Raw genomic sequence first — 27,462 nt, forward strand, 5'->3', positions numbered from 1 at the left:
AGGGATAGCTAACACAATGGAAGACAGGAATAAAATCCAAAGGGACCTGGATAGACTAGAAAATTGGGCTGAAATTAATAAAATGAAATACAATAAAGACAAATGCAGGATTCTGCATTTAGGCCACAAGAACAAAATGCACGGGTACAGGATGGGAAATACCCGGCTTAGCAGTAGTACGTGTGAGAAGGACCTTGGAGTTGTAGTGGATCACAAGTTGAACATGACCCAGCAGTGTGATGCTGTGGCAAAAAAGGCAAACGCGGTGTTGGGCTGCATAAACAGAGCTATAGTTTCCAGGTCGAGGGAAGTAATAGTCCCACTATATTCTGCATTAGTCGGGCCTCATCTGGAATACTGCGTTCAGTTCTGGGCGCCTCATTTTAAGAAAGATATAGACAAGTTAGAGCGGGTTCAGAAGAGGGCGACGAGGATGATAGCTGGTATGGAGAACAAGTCTTATGAGGAAAGGTTGAGGGAACTTGGCATGTTCAGTCTGGTGAAGAGAAGGCTGAGGGGTGACATGATTGCACTCTTTAAGTACCTGAAGGGCTGTCACATAGAGGAGGGTACAGATTTGTTCTCTGCTGCCCCAGAGGGTAGGACTAGGTCTAATGGTTTTAAGTTGCAGGAGTGTAGATTCAGATTGGACATTAGAAGGAACTTCTTGACAGAAAGGGCAGTTCGGCAATGGAACTGACTGCCTAGGGAGGTGGTGGGATCCCCTTCGCTGGATGTCTTCAAGCAGAGGCTGGACAGCTATCTGCGGGAGATGTTCTAGCTGTGGATTTCCTGCTGTGAGCAGGGGGTTGGACTCGATGGCGTACAAGGCTCCTTCCAACTCTGATTCTATGAAATTCTTGGGTAACCACAAAGCAGACAATTATGAAGAATTGGTGCAAAACATGCTCGCTAACTTTAAACTTTAAATAAATAATATATAATAAATAAATAAACATTTGGGTACCAATATGAGCATAAAGGTACACTATCTCCATGGCCACTTAGACAGATTTCTGGATAATCTTGGTGATTTTAGTGAGGAACAAGGGGAGAGGTTCCATCAGGATATAAAGGTGATGGAGGAAAGGTATCAAGGCAGATGGGACAGACACATGGTGGCAGACTACTGCTGGAGCCTCCAACGTGATTGTCCTGATGCCCCACATAAAAGAAAATCGTACACACAGCGTTGTTCTATGCATTAATTGTGATTATCTGAATCAGCTTACTTTGTTTTAATATTGTACTGAATACAACGCCATTAGGTATTTCATGTGTTTACTTTTGTATGATTTGAGACAGTTTCCATGTCATTTGTGGGTAGGCTATGCCTGACCATTAAATTTTTTGAATTTGTTATGTTTTTCAATGGGGGCATCCATTATCTCAAAAATTAGAGCCAATCTAGCAAAACCGATGCCATATTCGGAATCAGCGACACAAAGTTACTCTAAAATCGATCAAACATCATTGGCAATAAACTTAGTGTTGACCAGTCTTTTTCACAGGCCATGGTATGCACAAAGCTCTCCTGCAACACCACAATTCAAATGAGTTGATTTTTCCGCTTTTTTCACTGCCCAAGTTTCACATGCATACATAGAGATTGGGAATACCATGGTCTGAATGATTCTGACTTTAGTGTTCAGTGATTCATCTTTGCATTTGAGGACCTTTTCTAGTTCTCTCACAGCTGCCCTCCCCAGTCCTAGCCTTCTGATTTCTTGACTATTGTCTCCTTTTTGGTTAATGACTGTGTCCTCACTGTCAACTTTAAAGTAAATCTTCTGTTGTCATTTCTTTAGTCTTTTTGACATTCAGCTGTAGTCTTGCTTTTGTGCTTTCCTCTTCAACTTTCATCAGCATTCGTTTCCAATAATTACTGGTTTCTGCTGGTAGTATGGTATCATCTGCATATCTTAAATTGATATTTCTCCCTCCAATTCTCACACCTCCTTCATCTTGGTCCAGTTCTGCTTTCTGTATATGTTCTGCGTACAGATTAAATAAAGAGGGTGACAAAATACACCCGTCTCACACCCTTTCTGATGGGGAACCAATCACTTTCTGCATATTCTGTCCTTACAGTAGCCTGTTGTCCAGAGTATAGGTTGCGCATCAGGACAATCAGATGCTGTGGCACCCCCATTTCTTTTAAAGCATTCCATAGTTTTTCATGATCTACACAGTCAAAGGCTTTGCTGTAATCTATAAAGCACAGGGTGATTTTCTTATGAAATTCCTTGGTCCATTCCATTATCCAACGTATGTTTCAGATATGATCTCTGGTGCCTCTTCCCTTTCTAAATCCAGCTTGGACGTCTGGCATTTCTCACTCCATATATGGTAAGAGCCTCTGTTGTAGAATCTTGAGCATTATGTTACTTGCATGGGATATTAAGGCAATAGTTCAATAATTACTGCATTCCCTGGGATCCCCTTTTCTTTGGAATTGGGATGTATATTGAACACTTCCAGTCTGTTTAGTTTTCCATATTTCTTGACAGATTTTAGCCAAAATTTGGACAGATTCAGTCTCAGTAGCTTGTAGCAACTCTACTGGTATGCCATCTGTTCCTGGTGGATATGGTCGGATATGGCTGCAAAAAAGGCCAATGCTATTTTAGGCTGAATTAACAGTATAGTTTCCAAATTGTGCAAAGTACAAGTTCCCCTCTATTTGGCAATGGTGCGGCCTCACCTTGAGTACTGCATCCTGTTCTGGACACCACATAAGAACATAAAAAGAGCCTGCTGGATCAGGCCAGTGGCCCATCTAGTCCAGCATCCTGTTCTCACAGTGGCCAACCAGGTGCCTGGGGGAAGCCCGCAAGCAGGACCTGAGTGCAAGAACACTCTCCCCTCCTGAGGCTTCCGGCAACTGGTTTTCAGAAGCATGCTGCCTCTGACTAGGGTGGCAGAGCACAGTCATCATGGCTAGTAGCCATTGATAGCCCTGTCCTCCATGAATTTGTCTAATCGTTTAAAGCCATCCAAGCTGGTGGCCATTACTGCATCTTGTGGGAGCACTGAGTAAAGAAGTATTTCCTTTTGTCTGTCCTGAATCTTCCAACATTCAGCTTCTTTGAATGTCCATGAGTTCTAGTATTGAGAGGGAGAAGAACTTTTCTCTATCCACTTTCTCAATGCCATGCATAATTTTATACACTTCTATCATGTCTCCTCTGACCCGCCTTTTCTCTAAACTAAAAAGCCCCAAATGCTGCAACCTTTCCTCGTAAGGGAGTCGCTCCATCCCCTTGATCATTCTGGTTGCCCTCTTCTGAACCTTTTCCAATTCTAGAATATCCTTTTTGAGATGAGGTGACCAGAACTGTACACAGTATTCCAAATGTGGCCGCACCATAGATTTATACAACAGCATTATGATATCGGCTGTTTTATTTTCAATACCTTTCCTAATTATCCCTAGCATGGAATTTGCCTTTTTCACAGCTGCCGCACACTGGGTCGACATTTTCATCGTGCTGTCCACTACAACCCCAAGGCCTCTCTTCTGGTCGGTCACCGCCAGTTCAGACCCCATGAGCATATATGTGAAATTCAGATTTTTTGCTCCAATGTGCATAATTTTACACTTGTTTATATTGAATTGCATTTGCCATTTTCCCACCCATTCACTCAGTTTGGAGAGGTCTTTTTGGAGCTCTTCGCAATCCCTTTTTGTTTTAACAACCCTGAACAATTTAGTATCGTAAGCAAACTTGGCCACTTCACAGCTTACTCCTAATTCTAGGTCATTAATGAACAAGTTGAAAAGTACAGGTCCCAATACCGATCCTTGAGGAACTCCACTTTCTACAGCCCTTCATTGGGAGAACTGTCCGTTTATTCCTACTCTCTGCTTTCTGCTTCTTAACCAATTCCTTATCCACAAGAGAACCTCTCCTTATTCCATGACTGCTAAACTTCCTCAGAAGACTTTGGTGAGGTACCTTGTCAAAAGCTTTTTGAAAGTCTAAGTACACTATGTCCACTGGACACCACACTTTAAGGAGGATGCAGAATAAATTGTAAAGGTTCAAAGGAAGGCAACAGTGAGTATCAGGGGACTGGAAACAAAGCCCTATGGGGAGAGACTGAAAGAACTGGGCTTGTTCTCAGGGGGAGATATGATAGCACTGTTCAAGTACTTGAAAGGTTGCCACAGAGGAGGGCCGGGATCTCTTCTCGATCGTCCCAGAGTGCAGGACACAGAATAAAGGGCTCAAGTTGCAGGAAGCCAGATTTCCGCTGAACGTCAGGGAAAACTTCCTAACTATAAGGGCAGTACAAAATGGAACCAATGACCTTGGAAGGTGGTGGGCTCTCCAACACTGGAGGCATTCAAGAGGCAGCAGGACAGTCACCTGCCGGGGATGCTTTTAGTTGGATTCCTGCATTGAACAGGGGGTTGGACTTGATGCCCTTATAGGCCCCTTCCAATTCTACTATTCTAATTCTGTAGTGCATATGGGAGAGGGCAGGCCAATGGACTACCTCTAGTACAAGACAAGTTACTGGGAATCGCTGTTGTGCTCAGGTCCTGCTTGTGGGCATGTGGTTGGCCACTGTGTATAGACTGGTGGACTAGACAGATTTTTTTCAAGCCTGAGAGCCACATTCCTTGCAGGCAGGGCTGTGGAGTCGGAAGCAATTTTGGGTGGAGTCGGAGTCAGTAGAAATGTACCGACTCAGACTTCAAAATAAAGTTTGATTGACAAATTTTTAAAAATATAAATTCAAAATGTCAAAGAAGCTTCCCATGAAGTCAGCTGTAGTTGAGCATTTCACCATAACTCAAGATGGAAAACATTTTGTGTGTCAGTGTATGACACAGGACCCAGATGAAGACAAATGTTGTGATGCCAAGATCAGCGCATATTCAGGCAGTGATAAAAATGCTCCTATGAGAGCTTCCAATTTAAAAAGACATTTACAGCCCTTTCCAGGGCTGTGGAGTTGGAAGCAATTTTGGGTGGAGTCAGTTGGACAGTAGAAAAATAGAGGAGTCGGAGTCGAAGGTTTGGCATACCAACTCCACAGCCCTGCTTGCAGGTGTGGCCAGAATCAAAACATGGGTGGAGCAACAGCTCTTGCCTTTCCAGAAACATGGGGGGGGCTGGAGAAAGAGGACGCGGGCCAAACCATCCCACCCCTGAGCATTTTTTGGCACATTGCTCTCCCCCGTTCCCCCAAACCTGCAGTTACACAAGTTCTCTGTGGTGTGTGCCTCCACAGCCAAGCCTCGGGGAGAAAGGGGTGATAGAATATCCTGACTCTTGGAGCCCCGCATAGGATTCTGCCCCCCCTCCGGGAGTCCTGCAGGTGGGTGTCAGCAGCAGGCTGTGCTTGAGGAATGCTAGTCCTCGCTCAGGACCAGTAAAAATGGAGGCGGCCTCTGCCAGCTGTCTTTGCCACACAGATCCCTCCACCTGCCCTGGAGGGAAGGCTGCCACAGACTCATGGAAAAAGGGCGGAGGTTCCTGCGTATTCTGCCAAAAGGAGGGAATCCAAGGCAACACTTTTTCTTCAGAGTTAGAAACAGAATTTTGTATTTTATTTCTGCACAATCCTTTTGATTGTCTCCATCGCCACCATATGCTGGGTCCCTGCACCCTTCCTCTCCATCCATACAAGTCATGTTCCTCTGACTGAAACCAGCACACTTGGAGGGGTGGGGCAAGCCACAGCGGCTGATCTGGAGGTGGCAGAGCTTTGAGGGCTAAGCAATGCCCCAGGACTGCTCCTAAAGGCATGTGAAATTAGGCCCAGGGACACCAAGCCAGGCCGTAGGAGCTGGAAGGAAGGCCCTGGCCAGTCGTGCAGTCTCCACGGCCTCCTGCAAGGCCCTCCAAGCGAGACTACAACAATTCGCACCTCCCCTCTCGCCGAGGAGGGGAAGGGCTGAGAGCATCAGGCTGTCCCTTTCCCCACTCTGGCTTCAACGCAGCCAGCGTGTCTGGACCTAGACGGGGGGGGGGGACTACTGCTCAGGTCTCGTGTTGCCAACCACTGCAGCTCCACCATCCCAACCCAAATCAGGGGGAACAAGAGGGCCCACCAGGGAGCAGAAATATGCCAAGCTGGGGGTGCAGATCATCACCGTGGCACCTACAAGAGGACCATGGCAGGTTCTGTTTTGTACCATTTATTCTGGAATCTTTACAGAGGGAGTTGGAGGTGTCGCCCAGGGGCTTGACCTAGCAAGAAAGAAGCACCTCTTCCCAGCCCCCCATTGCGCCACCACCACTCACCCAGGAATACAACACAGGGATACTGGCCATAAAAGACATGCCCACACACACACACACACACTTCGCGCACACACACCAATTTGTCCCCCACCACCAGACTGGTGACAGGCTACTTTTTGGTCCTTGCCCTCCTCACTTGCGAGGTGGGGTGGGGGGTCTAAGCCTGGGCTCTTCGTCCTCCCTACTCCCCAACAGCAGCATATCAAGGCCGAGATCTCTTGTGCGGGGGGGGGGGGGAGGCTGCCTCTCCATTTGGAGCAAAAACACAGAGGCCAGAACTACCCAAATGCAGGAACCCCCCGACAAACGCTGGCACAGAGCAGCAGTGGGGGGCAGATGGGAAGCCACTGCCCCCCTCCCTATTTACGCCAGTGGGGGACTGCAGCATAGGCTGGGGGCACCTCACGGGCCACACATCTCGCTGCTTGCTGCACAAGGGAGCAACCAATGAAGTTGCCCCCGCCAATGTAAGACCCTCTTTGGTGGCCGTTCTCCCTTCAGCCCCCCCCCCCCGAGTGTTTCAAAGTGCACAGGCAACATTCTACGCTGACCTTCCAGCATGGCACGGGGGGGCACTCTTTTCAGAGCCAGGAGATAAGTCTGGGGAAGGATTCAAAGGCCTCCAACCCAGATGGAGGGGGTGAGGGGCCACTAAACCAGCCTCAGGAAACGCTGGGGGAGGGGGACAGGAGGAGAGGAAAGCAACTGTTCCTACTGCTGGGATCCTCCCAGGCGTGAGCTGCCCCCCTCCTCCAAAGGCAGTTTGGGGCACAGGAAGGAGGCCTGAGCTCCCCCTCCCCACACACCAGATCAGAGTCCAGGCCCAGGAGGAAGGGAGGGAGGGAGGGAGGGGGCCAAGGCGTTCACTGCTCCTCCAGCCAGGAGGGCTTCTCCGCCCCAGGACTCTTCAGCTTGATGTTGAACTGCTTCAGGGTCTGCTCCAGCTGCTGCTGGTTGCCGGCAAAGTAGGCCGAGATGGCGTTGTGGAAGAGGAGCAACTGCTTATGCATCACTTTCACCTGCGGGGGGGGGGAGAAAGGTGAGTGTCACCCCAGGGAGAAGCTCTGCCCCCCTTGCAGCCCCCTCCGCTCTAGACCCGGGCCCACTGGGCACATGTCAGCACGCATGGAGCACTGCTGGGCAATGCCTGATGCCGAAGGAGCGCAGCCCAGGAGGTGAGAGCGGGGGGGGGGACCATTCCCTGCCCCCTCGCCCACCTTGTTCTCCTCCAAGAACTTCAGCTTGACCGCCACGTCTGCCCGCAGCTTCTCGTACTTCGAGCGATGGGCCTGGAAGTTGACCTGGGCAGCATCCAAGCGGCAGAGGGTGCTGGCATCCCGGGGGCCCAGGTTCAGCTCCTCCAGGTCTGTGCGGTAGGCATCGTACTCCAACCTGCGCCGTGGGGTGGACAGGCTGAGTCGCGGCAGCCACTGCCCCCGCAGCAGTCCTGCCACTTCCCCATTCCCGGCGTGAGTAGTCATTGTGGCCTCTGTGCAGCCCCCCCACCACCACCAGGGAACCCGCTGGGCCCTGCCTGTGCCTCCTCCACAGGTGCCCCCTCCCCCTCGGCCCCACCTGGCAGTCTCGTACTGCTTGACGGTCATGAGGGTGTCCTCCATGGTCTTGCTGACCAGTGTGTTGATGCTGGAGACGAAGAAATTGACGGCTCCCAGGAGGGTCTCCCCATTCTTGCACAGCAACTTCTGTGTCTCTGCATTGTACCCGAACTCCTCCTGGGCGGGGAGGGGAGAAGAGGCCCAAGGTTGGGGGCTGCTGGGGAAGAAAGCCCACCCCAGACCCGCAGCCTGCACTCGAAGCAGCTTATTCAATGGAAGGCAACCAACACTCCCTTTCCTCTCTCCGCCCCGCTGCCAACGCTAGGGGCCTGGGCCTGACTGATCTTGCTTCAGCCGTCTGCAGATATGGACATCTGGGGGGACTGAAGCTGCCGTCCTGGCACTGCCCAGGCATTTTCAGACTCAGCTTTGCCAAGCAAGGGGGCAGACAGCGGACCATGCTTGTGCAGCGTCACAGGACAGAAGAGCTGATCAGACTCTCTGTCCGCCTAGCCCCAGCCTACTCTGACTGGTAGCAGCTCTCCAGGGTTTCTGGGAGGGAAGGGCCTTGCCCATCTCCATGCCTCCTCCTCCTCCTCCCGGAACTCCTCTCTCACCCTGGATTTTTGCCTTTGACTGGGGGGGGGGGGGGGAGGCCGGAGCCTTGAGCCAGGGAGGCAGCACTGGGCTCTGCCCAGAGAGCATGGCCTACTGCACTCTCCTCGAAACCCCTCACTGGCTGCCCCACCACGTCCTGTGCAACCTTGTTGGCTTTGACCTCCCCTCTCTAAGGGACCTTGCTGAGCCACGCCTGGAAACCCCGCCCAGCGCCCCTTCTCCCCCCGTGTCTTCCCCTCTCCTTCAAACCCACCTTTCCCCAGAAGCCGTCGGCCCTCTGTCCTACCCCCTCGGCACGCATTGGGCCCTCTCGGCCCAGCTCTCCCCCTCCCCTGGGGCAGGGGCTCATCTTTTGCGCCTGCCATTCTGTGAAACGCCAGGTGATTGGAGGGAGACCCTGGAAAGGACCCCAAAGGCAGGAGGGAGGCCCTGGCCCGCTGCACTTGAGCACACTGGGAGGCCTGGTGTTGTCCGCCTCGGCTAGGAGTAGGGAGCAGAAACCTGGAGCTCGGGGGACTTCTGGCTGAGGTCTGAGAAGGCGTCGGCAAGGGCGTGCTGCGTCTGCACCAGGCTGTAGAAGTGGTTGGTGAGGGCCCGCGCCAGGCCCAGGACACACTCGTACTTCCGCTTTGTGTCTCGCAGCAGCTCAATCTGGGTTTCCAGCTCCAGGTCGACAGTCCGAGAGCCTCGGCCAAAGCGCTCCGAGATCAGCTGCTTCGTGCACTGAGGAGGGTGGAGAATGAGGAGGTGGCGTTTGGCGCACTGACTGCTGCTTTAGCTTGCTCTTAATTACAAACACTCCCAGGACAGCTAAATGGAAAAGCAGCACTGAGGACCGCTGTAAAAGCCCGGGGGCAGGGGGCACGAAATTCAGATGCCCACAAAGGGAGAGGAGAGGACTGCACAAGTGGGGGCGCCATGGCTGAAAAGGCTGCCGCTGCCCCACCTTCCCATGGCACTCGGAGAAGAAGGTCCTCCGGAGAGGATCTTCACAGCCAGAGCCCAGCTCCCAAGACAGAAAGGACTCTCCAGGTGAGACCAGACCTTTGGGACGGTGCTGGGAAGGGCCCTGAGGTCCCTGTGGGCTGGTGCCAGCGGCTAGTGTCTAGTGGTTGTGGGTGAATTTCCTGAGAAGTCTTCAAAGGCAGTCCTGGGACCTCCTCTCTGTGAGACCAAGGTGGCAGACTGCATGTACTGGAGGTTGGGCCCAAAGGGCAGTCTAGGGATTCTGCTCTTGTACCGTCCACCCCGCTGCACGACGGACTCCCTGGCCGAGGTGCTGGAGGTGGTCTCGGCTGTGCGTGTACAGTCCCCAAACCTGCTGGTATTGGGGGACTTCAATGTACATTCAGAGGCCATCCTTACTGGGGCGCCTCGGGACTTCATGGAAACCATGGCTTCCTGGGAGCTGCACCTTATTACAATGGGGCCCACCCATGTAGCCGGTCATGCACTCGACCTTGTGTTTGTCTCGGGAGAGGAGGGAAGTGATCTGAAAATTGGGGGTACATCCATCACCCCCTTGTCATGGTCAGACCACTACTTGGTGAGGATGGACTTTTCGGTGCCACAAACCCTCCGTGGGGGTGGAGGACCTATTAAGATGGTCCGCCCTAGGCGTCTGATGGATCCTGATGGATTCCTGAATGCGCTTGGGGACTCTCTGGAGCATGCACACAGCCACTCGGCTGAGACCCTGGTGGAGGGGTGGAATGCCGCAATCACCGGGGCATTAGACCGGGTGGCTCCGAAACGCCCTCTCCCCCTGAATAGAGCTCAGACGGCACCGTGGTTCACCCCACGGTTGCGAATTCTGAGGTGGGAGGTGAGACGGTTAGAGCGCCGGTGGCGGAAATCTCGCTCTGACGACGATCGGACACATGTGGCAATAAGGGCAGCAAAAAAAGATTTTTATGCTGCCTCTATTGCATCTGCAGAGTGCTGTCCCAGGAGACTGTTCCAAGTGGTCCGGAGCCTGGTCGGTCCAGTTGCTCCGGAACCAACGGAACATGCTAAGGCCTCCTGTGACGAGTTTGCTAAACACTTTGCGGAGAAAATCGATCGTATTAAGAGTGCTATTCCGTGCGCTGTGGACACAGTGAGCGAGCCAGAGGTGACCAGTGGTGCTCTGGTGGTGTGGGATCGGTTCCAGCTTCTTCCATCTGATGAAGTGGACAAGGTGCTTTCAACCTTAAAGCCAACCACTTGCTTACTCGATCCTTGCCCATCATGGCTCATTATGAGCTGCAAAGATAGACTGGGTGAGGGGATCAAGATGGTGGTAAATACATCTCTCGAAGAGGGAGTAATGCCATCAGCGCTCAAGGAGGCAGTAATAAAACCAATCTTAAAGAAGCCCTCCTTGGATCCCCAACATCTGAACAACTTTCGCCCAGTTTCAAATTTGCCATTCTTAGGCAAGGCAGTTGAGCGGGTGGTGGCAAAGCAGTTGCAAGCGCACTTGGAGGAAGCGGATTATCTGGATCCATTTCAATCGGGCTTCAGGCCTGGACATGGGACTGAAACAGCCTTGGTCGCCTTGGCACCTTCCTTGTCCTCCTCGATCTCTCAGCGGCTTTCGATACCGTTGACCACGTTATCCTCCTGGACCGCCTGAAGAGGTTAGGCATGGGGGGCACTGTATTGCAGTGGTTCCATTCCTTCCTCTCTGGTAGGTACCAAAGAGTGGCTTTGGAGGATGAGGTTTCGGATCCTTGGCCTCTCACTTGTGGGGTGCCACAGGGTTCCATCCTCTCCCCGATGCTGTTCAACATCTATATAAAGCCGCTGGGGGCAATAATCAGGAGATTTGGGCTGCAATGTCATCAGTATGCGGATGACACGCAGCTCTATTTAAATCTTCACTAAGGTTGGCTGTAGAAACCCTGTCCAAGTGCCTGGAGTCGATGAGTGGCTGGATGGGAAGGAATAAGCTGAAGCTGAACCCTGACAAAACCGAGGTACTGTTTGTGGGAGACAAGGGAAGGCTGGGGGATGTGGACCTGGTGCTCACTGGGGTACGATTGCCCCTGAAAGACCAGGTCCGCAGGCTGGGGGTCATTCTTGACTCCCAGCTGTCCATGGAGGCTCAAGTCTCAGCTGTGAGCCGGGCGGCGCTGTATCAACTCCATCTGATACGGAGGCTGTGCCCCTACCTTCCCAACCATCTGCTCCCACCGGTGGTACATGCCCTGGTCACCTCTCGCCTAGACTACTGTAATGCGCTTTACGTGGGGTTACCCTTGAAAATGGTCCGGAAGCTGCAACTAGTACAGAATGCGGTGGCTCGTCTGATTAAAGGCGGCCGCCGGCAAGATCACATCACTCCAGTGCTGAAGGAGTTGCACTGGCTACCGGTTGTTTACCGGGCCCAATTCAAGGTGTTGGTTTTGACCTTTAAAACCCTACACAGTTTTAGCCCAGTCTATCTGAAGGAGCGCCTCCAGCATCCTCAGGGATGCCGCTCAACAAGATCAGCCTCAGAAGACCTTCTCTCGATCCCACCGGTTAAAACAGCTAGACTGGTGAGGACCAGAGAGAGGGCTTTTTCAATAGTGGCCCCCACCCTGTGGAACTCTCTCCCAAATGATCTCCGCCATGCCCCTTCTATGATGAGCTTCCGCCGGGCCTTGAAGACCTGGCTCTTCAGGCAGGCTTTTGGGGTGGGTTAGGTTTTTACTGTTATGGTTTTAAATTTTAACATTTTAATGTATTGTTTTTTTATCTTGTACGTCGCCCAGAGCGGCTGGACAACCAGCCAGATGGGCAACTAATAAATTTAATAAATAAATAAATAAATAATGGTTTGGAGGCAACTCTGAACCGACTCTCTGCCCAGGAGGGCGACACAAGCTGCATCAGCCAGGTGGTGAGAGCCCGATCCCTGGGGGGGAGTGCAGCCACACACACCCCGCAGCACCTCCATCTCACCTGGGCATGAAGCCTTCCCCTCGCCCCCCCCAAGTGCCTGGCTCACCTTGTATGTGTTGATGCCCCATTTCTTGACGACATCAAATTTCTCCACAGCAACCCCTCGTGTGGCCTCCTCGCCTGCCATAGCTTGGTTGGAGTGAGGCTGGTGCAAACCGGAACCTGCAACAGCCAGGGGAGGCTTCCTCAGCAGGGCAGTAGGCAGCTGCTAGGTCCCTCCACCTCTCCTGGGTCCCCCAGAACCCCTATCCCAGCCACACCCAAGGTGGGTGTTCTTGGGGTGTAGGGCAATACCTGAGGCGGCAGCAGCAGCCTGGCTGGCTATCCTGCTGGCAGCTGATGGGCTGGGGGAGATGAATGGTCCTCGGGGTGGGTGAGATGGAACAAGAGAGCCTGAAATGCAGGGGGCCCGAGGCAGGGCAGATGGGCACCAGGGTGGGAGTGGAGTGGCGGGAGAAGGAGAGCCGTGGAGGGGGTGCAGGATAACACGGGGGGGGGAGAGGGTGAACCGTGACAGACACAGACAGGGAGACATGAACACCTGACTCAGCACCCCCAAAGGAACAGACACCCAGACAGGGGCCGGGTCACCTACATGCCTTCCTTACACATGTTGGGGGTTGGGGGGAAATGATGCCGGTGCCCCTGGGCATTGCACACTGCCCCATCTGGAAGGAGGAGAGCAGCTGAGGGGAGCTGGCGGCGCTCCAAGGGAGAGGAGCGTTCCGCAGGGGCATCAGAATGCCCTTCATGGACAGGCAGGATGGACCAATGTCTGCGCAGGCCAAGCAAGCTGGGCACGGGCAGCGGCTCCAGACTGGCCTCCTCTCTGCACAAAAAGCAGCGCCCTCTGGTTCTCCTGGACTCTGACCTTTGATGGTGCCGGTGGGGATGATGCCCTCGGCGGTGCCCCCGTAGCCCCCGGACACAATGCTGGTCTCATTCAGGTTGGGCCCTGACACCATCACCTGCTGCAGGTCCTGGAGGACGCAAAGGAAAGACAGCTTCTGAATTGGAGAACAGGCCCATCGTTTGCCTGCGAGTGACGGCAGCCACCGGCATCCCTTTGCCCGAGTCTGGCTTCCAGAGATCCTTGGCCTCGGGTGGGGCTTGCTGCCCACACAGCCATAGCCCTGCTTTTTCTTGGGGCAGGGGGAGCAGGAGAACAGAGGACAGACAAGGCTGTTCTGCTTCTGCCCTCAGTTGATCAAGAAGGGGCCACAGGGATCCCCACGCTGGCAGCTGGGAGTCAGCCTGTGCTGCCTCTCAGAAAACCCAAGCAGGCCACTTCCTCATACTCAACTAAAGCAGCTTCCTCCTTTCCTCCCAACCTTGTAGGGCACAGAAGATCAAAGAGCTCTCCCATCCCTCTGCCTCACATCGGTGCCCATTCCTGGGTCCAGGGCCACTGAGCCTGGTGGCTCCACCACCACCCTGTCCTGTCCCCCTCCAATTTACCTGCTCCAGACCATCGTCCTCAGCGAGACGCCTGGAGTCTCCATTGCCATGGATGGGTATCTCCATGGTGGCCGCTTTGCTCATCAGCCCGTCTGTCATGCTCAGGGTCTGGAGGGCAGAAAGAGTGGCGGCTTAGCTGCCGGGGCCAGTCTTGGCTCCACCACCAACACCCCCATTCCGCCTCCATCCCAAACAGCACGTGAGACACACACACAATGCCTCCTTGGTGCTGGTTCCAATGAACAGGGCAGCCTGGATAGCTCCCCCCTTCCACAGAGCCCCCATCCATCCAGGATCAGCTGCCACTGGCCTAGAAGCTGATCCAGGGAGGGAGGGGGGAGGGAGGGGACATCTCTCTGCTCTTGTCTAGGAAGGGAAGATGTCCAGTCCCATCCATCCCCCCCCCATCAATGCTCTGGCAACCTCACTGAAGACCTCGTCAAGGGTTGGCAGGGAGAACCAATCGCAGCGGGTCACCCCTGAGGTTGCAAGAGGGACTTCATTTCCAAACTTGTTCTTATGAAAATTACAAGGCTTTGTTTCTGCACTGCAGCGGTGAGGTGGCATTTATCACAATGCAGATGGCTTTATGCTGGCAATCCCTCTGTTGTTCTTTCTTAGCAGCGTATTTCCTTTGCGGCCTTTAGTTGCAGGACCTTGCATTGCCACCTTTGACCCTTGGGGTATTGTTGCCACCCTTGTTTGAATAAAAAAGAAAGAAAGCTCACTTTCCTCCCCCAAAATGTACCAGAGAGCATTGAAAAACAACTACTGTGGTACCTGCTAACTGCCTAGTATCTTAATGCCACCCCACCCCATCATGACCTGACAGCCGTTGAAATGCATCACTCTGACAAAAACAAAAGAAAAATCCAGCACCGCCACTGGCTTTTCTTCTGTAAAACAGGGCAGGAAGGACAAGAAACAGGCCAAGTGCACCGTTCCTTTGAAAAGAGGGTGGGCTCAACTTCTGAAATGAAAGAGCCCCCCCCCCCACAGACATACACCTGGAGATGACAAGCCCCTTTCCCCTTCGCTCCATCAACCCTCAGAGCTACCCTGGGGAGAACAGAGCCCGGGCCCACACGAACACAGAGATTCCCTCCCAAAAAAAACCTGCTTGCAGTTTAGGCCTTGCCTGCAAATTTCAAAATAATACACAGCTAACGCAAAACATTTCACATTCTGAAGGGCACCAGCCTAATTACTTTTTTGGAAGCCATCATCAGCCTCATTCAGGCTCAGGGATCTGGGAGGTTTTCGAATTCCCAGCTTCAGCAGAAAGCAGGTTCCAAAGAGAAATGCTCCTGCCCCCCACTACATCATCAGCCTCATTCAGGCTCAGGGATCTGGGAGGTTTTCGAATTCCCAGCTTCAGCAGAAAGCAGGTTCCAAAGAGAAATGCTCCTGCCCCCCACTACTTGTGTCTCAGGAAGCACTGTTTGTCTCCTAGGTTGGCCAGCAGCTCCCATTGGCCAGGGGCAGTGTCTGGTTATGATGCCCTCCAATGAGCACAGCACAACGGAGGTGCAAAGAATGCCAATCAGGTGCAGGAGATGGACAGGAACTAGGCACAGCCTGCATGGCCACAGTGCTGGTGGAGACCCACCCAGGAGAGTATCAGCTCAACAATCTGGAAATCCTGATGAAACCGAATCCAGGTGAGAAACGCCAGCATGGGCCATTGACACAGAATGCTCCAGAGAGGAGGCAGCATTGCATCTCCTGCAACCAAACACAGAACCAGAGCAGGCCAGATACCACTGTGGCGGCGGCGGCGGCTCCTCCTCCAGTCTGGGGACGCACAGACCATGACTGGGATCACTCTGCCCCAACTTACTTCACCCATCCCCGTCAATGCAATCAGACTGCTTTAAAATCGGCAGTGGCGGCGGCAGCAGGTCGCCACCAGATCCCTTCGCACGTCCATGGAGCACCACAAGAGCTCCCAACCATCACTCCAGGAACACAGAGCTTCCACCCAGGTGAGTCAGGGTGGCCGTCTATTTGCAGAAGAACAGGCAAGCAGTGCGTGATGGGGACGCAGCTGCCAGGCACTTCACTGCTCCAGGTGTTGAGAAAAACATACACTTTGGCTTCTCGTATTTGTTTAATATTGTTGATTTTATGGGTTTTTTATGCATTTGCACGTTTTAGTATATTGTTATGTACTACCCTGACAGCCTTTAGACTGAAGGGTGTAATAAACAACACCCTCCCTCCCTCCCAGGAAGTCCACACTCAACACTGCGCAAGACACCCCCTCCCCAACGACAGATACAGAGGAGAGGTGGCGCAGTCCGAGGGGCTCCTTCACCTCAAGGTCTGGCCATGCTGCCCAATCATCGGAGCTGCCAGGAACCTGCCCAGTCCTTTCATGCTGCAACCTTCAGCAGCACCAGAGGAAACATCACTTGGATTTGGGGGTTGGCGGCATGCGTGGCCCTGCTCCCTCCTGACCGTGGCCAACTCCTTGCTCAACGTGCCCAAACGCCCTTCACTGGATTCCCACAACCCATTGCCAGACACCTGGGAGGGAAAAGGACACCCGGCTTTGGCTCGGTGGCCTTTCCCAGAAGAATGCATATGTGGCACGTGAGCTTGTCCAGGGGCGGAGGGTGGGAAACAACCCAGCATCCCCGAGGCTGGCACCCAGTTTCTAGGCTTTGCTTGATCAGCCAGCCCCTGGGAGTTCTCTCAGCCTGCCTTCCAAACCCTTCTGGTCCATTCTGGGGAGGACCAGAAGGCGCAGAGAAGCAAGGAGAGGAGCTGCAGAGACACCCGGGGAGAACAGCCCATCAGTGAGGCCAGCCTGTGCTGCCCCCCCATCCCCCATATCCAATACTGCCAAATAGCAGGCCAGGCAAAAGGCACCTTGATGCCACCAGCTGACCAGGGGCTGTTGGAGAACCCTGGCACCCGATGGGTAAGGGGAGACATGCCAATGCCCCTCGCCCCCTCAGCTGCCCTATGCAAGTGGCCCAACCTCACTGGCAAAGAAGAAGACGGTCAGGCGCAGACCCCCTCCCCGACCGAAACACCAGCCCTTCCTCCTCCAAATTCTCATCACCCCCCAGAGAAAAGAGGGCACGAGCTGAGAGGTAGGGTCAGCCGCCGGCCACACGCCCTGCTGGAGCTGTCCAGGCCTCAGGACAGCCCGTTCCGCACCAGAGAAGCCAAGCGGACACCTCACGGAGCCGCACTGGGCACAGCCCTAGATCCGGGGGCATGGGCAAAGCACTGTGCAGCTCCAATGATGCAGGGGGGAGTTGGAGGGTCCCCCACCCGGCCTTGCTGGTGGCCGTGAGCAAGTCCGGCTCGCTCAGCAGCAGTTCCCTGGTCGAGTAGAGGAAGAAGGGCAACAAGGCAGAAAGGCAACAGCCGGCAGGAGGACGCCGGGCACCTGAAGACCCGCAAGATGCCACATCCCTTGGCCCAGCGGGGGGGGGGTAGCGCCTCTCCGGCCCTTTAGAGGCGCTGGCCAGGTGCCCGTCGTGCCACGTCTGCGCTCTGCCACGGGGGGGTGGAGGCGGGAGAGCGCAGCACAGCCTACCTGTGCCACTGGGGGGGGGACGCCGAGAGGGGCCGGCAGCGGCAGACAACCGCGGGAGGGGAGGGGCGCCGCGCAGGCAGGTCGGTCCGGGTACGTTCCAGAGCCATCTCGGGCCCCGCCAGGCCCAGCGCGGGAGGAGGAGGAGGGACCCCGCCGCCGCCGCCCCCCGTGGCCTAGATTGGGGATGGGCTTCACCTTGGGGGCTCGAGGTCCCTCCCGCGCCCTGCTTCCTCTCCCGGCCCGGCTCGGCTCGGCTCTGCCCCTGCTGTGGCCGGTCCCGGAGGCTCCGGGCGTCGGATCCGCGTTGGGCCCCGGGGCACACCGGAAACAACGTCACGGGTCCCGGCGTGGGGATCGCGAGCCAGGCCGGAAGTGGCTCCCGGAAGCCCAGGGAGGGCGGGCAGGCGAGGGACGGAGGAGCAGGAGGAGGAGCAGGATGGAGCAGCAGCAGCAGCAGCAACTGCGCAGCGTGAGGGACCCGCGCCACGACCCCCCTCCCGCCCTGGGGCAGCTCCCAGGCGGCTCTTGCCGCCTCCGCCTCTTTGGGGCCGGAGCCGCCTCGGGGCTGAGCGCGGGACTTGCCTGCAGAAAGTGGCCGGGAGGTGCTCCGTTGAGGCTGGGAAAGACCCCGCCTGAGAGGCGCTGCCCGGCGGCGGCGCAGGGCTGGAGGCCCCTTTGGTGGGGCGAGTGGCCCTACGGTAGGGTGGGGTGCGCAGGGCTGTCCGAGGCCGGCATCAGCTCGCCCCCGCAAAGGGGGACTTGGCCCCTTCTGTGCCTGGCTGGCCCTCCCGGCCGCCAAAGCTTCTCCCCGCCTCATGCATGCATGTGTATACAGTATAGATAGATTGCAGCTTCCTCCTTCCGCGGAATACGTGCACGTGTGAATGCGGGGAAAGGCCATGGGGTGGCGAATGCTGAAAAGGGTCCGGAAGAGAGGACCGGCGTCCTTTCTTTCTCTCAGCCTCGCGGTCTCGTTGCAGCTGCGGGACTTCCTTCTGGTCTATAACCAAATGACGGAGCAATGCTTCCAGCGCTGCGTCTCCAACCTCAACTACCGGACGCTCACAAGGGATGAGGTGAGGTAAGGGCGAGGAGGGCTCGCTCTGTGGCCGCCTCCCCTGTGTGGCTGGCAATGGGGGGGGGGCAGGCTCTCCGGAAGCCGCTTAGCTGGGGGATCTCTGCTATTGCAGGAAGCCTGCTTGGACAGCTGTGCTGGGAAACTTGTGCGCTCCAACCACCGCCTGATGGCTGCCTATGTCCAGCTCATGCCCTCCATTGTCCAGCGCCGGATATCCGACTACGAGGCAGCCAGCCAAGTGGCTCAGCAGGAGGGCAGCCCACCAGTGACTCCAGCTGTGTCCCTCCCAGGGCCCAGCATCATCAGTACCTCCTAATGTGACCCAGGAGTGTCTGCCAACTCAACGCAGCATGGCTTCATCCACACGGCAGCACATGGGGCAGCCTGCTTGTGGCTCGTGGCTGGCTCTCAATGGCTCCTGCAGCCTGTGAGACTGCCACAGGACTCGCTTGCACTGTGGAGGCTGGACTTGATGGCACCGGCATGGATGGGATGGTGTCAGCCGCTCCACCTCCTTCTTAGGCCCATTTCTCCTGACACATCTCAGTGGGCTGTTTCCTGTGACAATAAAACCACTTTCTTGCTCAGATCATTCTGATGGGCACCTTCTAAATTGTAAAGTACTATTTGGGACGTACTTTTTTAAAAGTAACAAAAGCTACAACAACATCAACTACTTTCTCGCTCTTGCTTGTTTGGTGGGAGTTATTTGCCATCACCGCTCCATGACCCAGGTACTTTCCTTATCTGTGTTGTATTAGTGCTGCTTGCTTAAACTAAACCTCAGGATGGGATGGAAAGGGAAGGCCTTCTTGCCACTTAAAACCACAAGGCTAACTGTAGAGCTCCTGTGTTGGTAGCTGAAGACAGCAAGCCTTCTCACCTAAATGCATTCCTCCTCCTTCAACTGTTTTGCTAGGAGCCCACCCCTTGTCCCTCGCTGTTCCAGATGCTTTTGGGAAATGGTGGGCTCTGAGCAGGGAGGGCCCCTGAGAAACTGTTGGGAAGCCTGATGCTGTGGGGGTCACTACATAGCTTGTGGGTCGAGAGCAGGGGATCTGGATAGAATGTCTGGTCTGTACAGTAAGCAGAGAGCCCTGATGCAGTGTGGTCTCTTGCTGTTCAGCCCATGCTGTTTGGTGGGTCTGTCCATCTGTACCTGGATTTGGAGAGATGTTGTCAAACATGGATACTCTCCTGAGTTCCAGTGCGAATTTGGTATGAGAACACCAGCCTTTGGCAAATGGTGAGAACATGAGACTCTCCAAGAATAAAACTGTACTGTACAGAGCACACAGAAGTGATCTTGTTGCTCCCAAGCCTTACAGGATAGGGCTGTGGCTCAGTGGCAGAGCATCCGCTTTGCATGCAGAAGATCACAGGTTCAATCCCTGAATGTATCTCCAGGTTGGGAGTTGGCCAGCATGGACAGCTCTGAGCTAGATGGGCCGATGCGGCTTCCTATATTCGTAAGCAGAACCAGAAACCAAGCAAAGTCAGTTTTGCTGGCACTTTCTTTGGAAGGTGAGGGGACTGCAGTGATTTATAAGGATATTTAATAATAATAATAATAAAATAATAATAATAATAATAATAAATTTTAATTTTTGTGTCGCCTATCTGACCGAAGTCACTCTAGGCGACGTACATATTGAAATTCCATAAAATACAAAATAATATACAATATAAATACAGAATAAAATACAATGCAGTCAACAGTATAGAACCAATTTTAAACAGTCATAGAAAAATTAGCCCTCCCCGGAGATCCCAAAGGCCTGTCCAAAGAGCCAGGTTTTTAAGGCCTGGCGGAATGTATCCAGGGAAGGGGCATGGCGAAGATCAAACGGGAGGGAGTTCCAGAGAGTGGGGGCCGCCACTGAGAATGCCCTCTCTCTAGTCCCCACCAACCTAGCTGTTTTCGTTGGTGGGACTGAGAGAAGGCCCTGCGTGTTTGATCTAGTCGGGTGGCTTAATTGGTGGTACTGGAGGTGCTCCTTCAGGTAAACTGGGCCGAGACCGTATAGGGATTTAAAGGTTAACACCAACACCTTGAATTGGGCCCAGAAAACAACTGGAAGCCAATGTAGATGAAATAACACTGGCGTAATGTGATCACGGTGGCGGCTGTTTGTAAGCAGATGAGCCGCCGCATTCTGTACCAGTTGTAGTTTCCGGACCGTTTTCAAGGGTAACCCCACGTAGAGCGCATTACAGTAGTCTAACCGAGAGGTGACCAGGGCATGTACCACCAGTGGGAGCTGATGAATAGGGAGGTAGGGTTGCAGCCTCCGTATGAGGTGTAGTTGATACCAAGCTGCCCGGCTCACTGCCAAAATCTGAGCCTCCATGGACAGCTTGGAATCAAGAACAACCCCGAGGCTGCGGACCTGATCTTTCAGGGGTAATCTCACCCCATTAAGCTTCAGGTCAGCAACACCCAACCTTCCTGTGTACCTCCAGGTTGTTTTGGGTTACCAGAGATGAGATGCAGACAAGAGATTTGCTTACAAAGAGTTAAAATTGATTGAGTAACTTACAAGCATACAGCCAAGTAGCCCAATAAAAGTGGAACAGCCACACAGCTCTGCAGTAGCTCGTGTCAGACTGAACACCCCATTGGGGCACACGCAACACTTTTATAGTATTGAAACTAGCACGTGGTATTGGCATGATTACATACAATATTGGCAGGGTTACATACATAAATGATGATTTTAAAGCATCAATACATTGCATCATGGCACCTGTTACCTATAATTGGCTATTCTGACCTTTTCACAGAACATCTTCAAAAGCAAACTAATTGCTAGAAAACTATATGGAAACTCCCTGGCACTTCTTTGGCAAACTATATGTTGGCCATATATCTAAGCAACTCCCATTGACCGTCTTTTGACTCGTCCACTTGGCTGTACTTAACAAGCACCTGCTCATTAACCGTCGTCCTTGGGAGTATAACTTAAACTTAAATCATCTATGCAACACCTTACTGATAACTTATTCTTGGATATATGCCTAATTGGGCTCCTTTGATGCCTCTCTAACAAGGTACTGGGCAGGTCATCATGCCCTTGACTATCTTAGGCTTTCAGGTGCTTATTAAATACAAGGGCCTGAAAGGGGAAATACAAACCCTCAGGCTCACTAACAAATACAGTCTAAATCTATGCTTAATATAAGGCTAATATCTTGCTATAGGCCTCTACTTGCTTGCTGGAACTACCAAACTGGTACAGGGTACACACTTCCCCTGTCACCCACAAGTAGCACCTCGGTCTTATCAGGATTGAGCTTCAGCCTGTTCCTTCCCATCCACCCACTCACGGATTCCAAGCACTTGGACAAGGTCTCCACAGCCAACTCTGGTGAGGATTTAAAAGAGAGATAGAGCTGCGTGTCATCAGCATATTGGTGACACCGCAGCCCAAAACTCCTGATGATGGCTCCCAGCGGCTTTACATAGATGTTAAATAGCATGGGAGAGAGGATAGAACCCTGTGGCACTCCACAAGTGAGGGGCCAAGGGTCTGAAACCTCCTCTCCCAATGCTGCCTGTTGATGCCTGTCAGAGAGAAAGGAACGGAACCACTGCAGAACAGTGCCTCCTATTCCCAATCCCTCCAGGCGATCTAACAGGATACTGTGGTCGACGGTATCAAAAGCCGCTGAGAGATCCAGGAGGACAAGAAAGGTGAATTCTCCCCTGTCTAATGCCCTCATATCATCTACCAGAGCGACAGAAGCTGTTTCAGTACCATGTCCAGTCCTGAAACCCGATTGGTATGGATCCAAATAATCCGTTTCATCCAAGTGTACTGATAACTGGTTTGCCACCACTCGCTCAATGATCTTTCCCCAAAATGGCAAATTCGAAATGGGGCAAAATTTTGGGGTAGCGGATGCTGGGTGTGAGAATCCCACCTTCCTTTGACTCTTCTGTGCCTGGAATTGCTTGTAGGTGGCCAAGGGTGCAAAGGATTGCCTGGAGCCTTTTGGGTTGGAAGTGGCCAGGCCAATAAGAAGGGAAATAGAACGGGGGGTGGGAGAGGGGCACACAAGATACAGCTACAAGGTGGCAGGAGATGCGTGCAGTTCAAGGTAGAATCATTCTCCAGCTTTCTCTCATGATAAAGCCTGAAAATATAAAGATTATGTCCTTTTAGTAGGAAATCTGGCAGGGAGAAAACCAATGAAATCCAACTGAATACTGAATACAGCATGGAGGAGATGAGGCATGTAGCAGTGCAGTGGCCACCTTGTTTTCTTGGATATTTTCATAGAATTGGGGTCTATAGCTGAGAGATAAGCTTATTAAAGGAATGGCTGCCAGAAGCAAGCGTTTAATATGATAAATATTTGTAAATTCTAAAGTTTGGCGTCTCCCTGTCCTCATCTTGAGTTTTGCCCTTAATCTGTAAGGATTGTTGCTGGAAGACCAAGGGAAAGTGATGGAGCCTTCGTTAAGAGCAAGAGGAGCTGCCGTAGACCCACAATACTGGTCTGTCTAATTTAGGATTGTTGACTGGCAGTGGCTCTCTCCCAGGTTTCAGATGTGAAGGGAAGACTCCGAGGATTGAACATGCATGTGCTCTACCACTGAACTACAGCCCTTCTCCAAGCAATCACAATCTGGCTTTGGTGTACTAGTGACTTTGTAAGAGCCTGAAGCTGTTCTCTTGAACCACAGGGTGTTATTTTAAAAATAATAATCCACGACTTCTAGCGCTGGGGTGCAGCAGGCCACATGTTCCCGCCTTGCACAGTGGCCAAAGGTGCCTCTGAGCAGCTCAGAAGCAGACACAAAGGCAGCAGCCGGCCTCCCCTTGTTGGGCGAGATCTAAATGAGAACTCGGTGTGCCTCCTTCCACCAGGTGAGGCATGGAGCTGGATTGACCCTGAATCTTGATTAGGAAGGAAACACACTCACACACAAGCTTTGATCAAAGGTTCCATCCATCCAACCGAGAAAGACAGCTGTGGTCAGGTGGACAACTTTATTCAGAACTCCTCAGTGTTATATAGGACTTTGGGTACAGTAAATAATAAACATCAAAGACGCACATATAGGTAGTAAAATGTGAAAGAATTACATAGAGTACTTCCTTCAAGGACAGAAGAGGATATCACATTCCGTCCATTCTCCTGTGAAGCTGATACTTGCTTATCTGTAAGGGCTTTGAAGCCCTTGAGGAAGAGACAGGAACTAGTACAATGCTTGACGAATAAAAAAAAGAGTTCCTCTAGGGCAAACAAGCAATTACCCCTCACCTTTGATCTACATACTTAGCAGTGAGGATACACAGCTTCAAGGGAATAGGAATCTTAAAGGGACAGCAATTCTCAGATTCTGAGAGACTGAAAGAAAAGAATAAGGGCTTGTTCTGAACACCCATATACTTTTAGCGATACCCTGCTGTGTCCCCCACATCTGGCCCTGCGCTCCGGCAATGCCACCTGGGGGCAGGAGGATCCCACACAGCGGCTCTCCCACTCGCGGTAGCGCGGGAGGTTGGTGGGCTTCTAGCACGGCGAGCCAACAAGGGCCAGGCCTTGCCCTGGGGCGCGGGGCGGCACGTGACAAAGGCAGCGAGGGACGACGGAGAGGGAATGGCCGCCGCGGGCATGGACGGCGGGGCCCTTCCTCAGCCAAGGGGCGATGCGGCGGGACCGGCCAGAATCCCCTTTCCAACGCCGCGGGTGCCGGAAAGAGCAGGCTCGCGGGCTGCGGTGCTTCCTTGAACTCGGCGGAGCAGCCGCGTCACTTCCGCCCCCTTCTGAAAGAGGAAACCCCGAAGTCGGCGGCCGGCGCGACTCTTGAAAATGCGGAGGCTAGAGGGGCGGGGCGGAGCGGCCGTTGGGCGCCCCTAGCAACGCCTCGCGCGCCGTAGCAACGCCTCCTGTCTCCCTTCCTGGCGCCGGCGGGTGCAGCGCTTCTGGCCCGGGCGCTGCCTTTGCTCTCCCCATGGAGCCTCTGCCCTCGACCCCGGCTGCTCACCGGAGTAAGGGCCTCCCCCTCCCCTCACATATGGGTCGCAAAGGGATGCCTCTGACCATGCACAGAGAGTTCTTTGTTCAGGCTCCTTCCGCCCACCCCTCCATCCCATCCATGGCCAGGGAAGCTTCTCTGCCTCACTGAGCAACCCTTGCCGCCCCTCCCCTTCCTCCCGATCACACCGGGGGGGGGAAGAGAAGGCCCAGCCGCCTGAGGAGGTCACCCCCATCCTGCCCCCCCCAGGCAAAGGACAGCCGCCACCTGCGCTTCAGGGGACCTGCGTGTGTGTGTGCGAGAGAGCGAGAGCCGGAGAATCCGCGTCTCTTTCTTTTGAGGTTTGGAGTTTCTGGGGTGCCCCCGCCCCCCGGCAAGTGGCTCATTGCATTCTGCTTGGGCTGGCCTGAATGCCTCCTCTCCAGCCAGCCTGGGTGCTTGTGCCCTGGAGGGTGGCACCCATGGGCGCCTGCTTGCTTCTCGCCTTGAGGAGACTCTCAACGGAAGGGGGAGTACAGACTGTACGCAGGAGACTTTGAAGATGTGCCCACCGCCCCCACCTGGTGGCTTTTGGTTTTTTTGATGGGTTGGGAAAGCACATTTAAAACAATTAGGTGGCTGTGTTGGTCCATTTGGAGAACTCCGAAAGCCACAGTAGGGTGATACCTTAATTAAAGCTAGATACATCTATCAAGACCAATCAAAATGTCACAAACTGATCACAACAAAACCAAGCAGAATCTCAAATACAAAATTACATCTCAAAAACAGTATACAACAATCAAACTCCTCTGTAATACAAAAGTATACATAAAAACCCTTAAGCCTTTTTTAAAGATATTTTTTAAGCTTTTAAAAAAAATATTTTTAACGTTTTGTTTTAATGTATTTTAAGGTCTGTTTTTATGATGTTTTAAAGTGTTTTTAGCGCTTCTGTTTGCCGCCCTGGGCTTCTGCTGGGAGGAAGGGCAGGATATAAATCAAATAATAAATTAATAAATAAAAATAAAGTAAAAGGACCCCTTAGCACAATAACAAAAGTTGCAACTTCAACAGACAAAGCCCTGTAGGGGAGAAGTTGTTAACGCTAAACTCTAGCTGTTAACTCTAGCAACCTATTAGCTACGGAGCTAAGTTCCAGATTCTGGTTTTAGTGTTGTTGTTGTTATGTGCCTTCAAGTCAATCTTATGACGACCCTATGCGTCAGCGACCTCCAACAGCATCTGTTGTGAACCACCCTGTTCAGATCTTGTAAGTTCAGGTCTGTGGCTTCTTTTACGGAATCAATCCATCTCTTGTTTGGCCTTCCTCTTTTTCTACTCCCTGCTGTTTTTCCCAGCATTATTGTCTTTTCTAGTGAATCATGTCTTCTTATGTGTCCAAAGTGTGATAACCTCAGTTTCATCATTTGAGCTACTTGTGACAGTTCTGGTTTAATGTGTTCTAACACCCAATTATTTGTCTTTTTCGCAGTCCATGGTATGCGCAAAGCTCTCCTCCAACACCACATTTCAAATGAGTTTATTTTTCTCTTATCCCCTTTTTTCACTGTCCAACTTTCACATCCATACATAGAGATCGGTAATACCATGGTCTTAATGATCCTGACTTTAGTGTTCAGTGATACATCTTTGCATTTCAGGACCTTTTCTAGTTCTCTCCTAGCTGCCCTCCCCAGTCCTAGCCTTCTTCTGATTTCTTGACTATTGTCTCCATTTTGCTTCATGACTGTGCTGAGGTATTGATAATCCTTGACAAGTTCAATGTGCTCATTATCAACTTTAAAGTTACATAATTCGTCTATTGTCATTACTTTAGTCTTCTTGATGTTCAGCTGCAGTCCTGCTTTTGTCCTTTGCTCTTCAACTTTCATCAGCTTTCATTTCAAATCATTACTGGTTTCTGCTAATAATAATAAATAAAATAATAAAATTTTACTTGTTAGTCGCCCATCTGTCTGACTTAACGGACACTCTGGGCGACTTACACAATATAAAATACAATATAAAACATATGCATACAACAATCATAATATTAACATCAGTTCATCTAAACCATCCTTCAATAATACAGCATAATAGCCTAACCCACCCCTGAGATCCCATAGGCCTGCCTGAATAGCCAGGTCTTTAAGGCTCGGGGAAAAGCCATCAGGGAGGAGGCATGTCGAAGGTCAAAAGGAAGCAAGTTCCAGAGGGTGGGGGCCACGATCGGAAAAGCCCTCTCTCTGGTCCGCACCAGCCTAGCTGTTTTTACCGGTGGGACTGAGAGAAGGTCTTGTGAGGCTGATCTTGTTTGGCGGCATATTTGGTGATGCTGGAGGCGTTCCTTCAGATAAGCTGGGCCAAAACCGTATAGGGTTTTAAAGGTTAATACCAACATCTTGAATTGGGCCTGGTATACAACTGGCAACCAGTGTAACTCCATCAACACTGGGGTGATATGGTCCCGGCGGCGGCTCTGCTTTATTAAGTGTACTGCCGCATTCTGTACCAGCTGCAGTTTCCGGACCGTCTTCAAGGGTAACCCCACGTAGAGCGCATTACAGTAGTCTAATCGAGAGGAGACCAGGGCATGTATCACTCGTGGGAGCAGATGTATAGGAAGGTAGGGTCGCAGCCTCTGTACCAGATGAAGTTGGTACCAGGCTGCCCAGCTTACTGCAGAGACCTGGGCCTCCATGGACAGCTGGGAGTCCAAAATGACCCCCAGGCTGCGGACCTGGTCCTTTAGGGGCAATCTCACCCCATTAAGCACCAGGTCTAAATTTCGCAGCCTTCTCTTGTCTCCCACCAGTAACACCTCGGTCTTGTCGGGGTTCAGCTTCAGCCTGTTCTCTCCCATCCATCCACTTACGGACTCCAGGCAATTGGACAAGGTTTCCACAGCCAACTCTGGTGAGGATTTAAATGACAGGTAGAGCTGCTTGTCATCCGCATATTGGTGACACTGCAGCCCAAAACTCCTGATGATGGCTCCCAGCGGTTTCATATAAATATTGAATAGCATGGGGGCGAGG

At 52.6% G+C, this 27,462-nt stretch overlaps 3 protein-coding genes across 6 annotated transcripts in view; 2 read left to right on the forward strand and 1 right to left on the reverse strand.

Annotated features, from left to right (window-relative positions):
• Positions 1 to 5,528: 5,528 nt before the first annotated feature.
• Positions 5,529 to 18,180, reverse strand: ARFIP2 (ADP ribosylation factor interacting protein 2). Of its 4 annotated transcripts, none has more exons than XM_061629288.1 (8): positions 17,958 to 18,180; positions 13,823 to 13,930; positions 13,236 to 13,344; positions 12,411 to 12,526; positions 8,936 to 9,157; positions 7,836 to 7,993; positions 7,478 to 7,652; positions 5,529 to 7,279 (listed from the first exon to the last, which is right to left on the reverse strand). In XM_061629288.1, the coding sequence occupies exons 2-8, from the start codon at positions 13,919 to 13,921 to the stop codon at positions 7,124 to 7,126; spliced, it is 1,035 nt and encodes a 344-aa protein (XP_061485272.1). In that variant the 5' UTR covers positions 13,922 to 13,930; positions 17,958 to 18,180; the 3' UTR covers positions 5,529 to 7,123. The 4 variants fall into 4 exon arrangements, with proteins under 4 accessions (XP_061485272.1, XP_061485270.1, XP_061485271.1 ...); XM_061629286.1 differs by lacking the exon at positions 17,958 to 18,180 and adding an exon at positions 17,571 to 17,780; XM_061629287.1 differs by lacking the exon at positions 17,958 to 18,180 and adding an exon at positions 17,376 to 17,564.
• Positions 13,868 to 19,126, forward strand: TIMM10B (translocase of inner mitochondrial membrane 10B). Its single transcript, XM_061629290.1, has 4 exons — positions 13,868 to 13,930; positions 17,571 to 17,844; positions 18,356 to 18,451; positions 18,566 to 19,126. Exons 1-4 carry the CDS (start codon positions 13,875 to 13,877, stop codon positions 18,767 to 18,769), a joined length of 630 nt encoding a protein of 209 aa, XP_061485274.1. The 5' UTR covers positions 13,868 to 13,874; the 3' UTR covers positions 18,770 to 19,126.
• Positions 19,127 to 24,317: 5,191 nt separating this feature from the next.
• The window catches only part of DNHD1 (dynein heavy chain domain 1), a 116,354-nt gene continuing 113,209 nt past the window's right edge, over positions 24,318 to 27,462 (forward strand). The window contains exon 1 of the mRNA XM_061629760.1: positions 24,318 to 24,455. Within this exon, the coding sequence (XP_061485744.1) occupies positions 24,419 to 24,455 (37 nt within the window). The 5' untranslated portion in view covers positions 24,318 to 24,418. The remainder of the gene's footprint in view (positions 24,456 to 27,462) is intronic.

Source organism: Rhineura floridana, chromosome 5, assembly GCF_030035675.1.
Source record: "Rhineura floridana isolate rRhiFlo1 chromosome 5, rRhiFlo1.hap2, whole genome shotgun sequence".
NCBI lineage: Eukaryota > Metazoa > Chordata > Lepidosauria > Squamata > Rhineuridae > Rhineura > Rhineura floridana.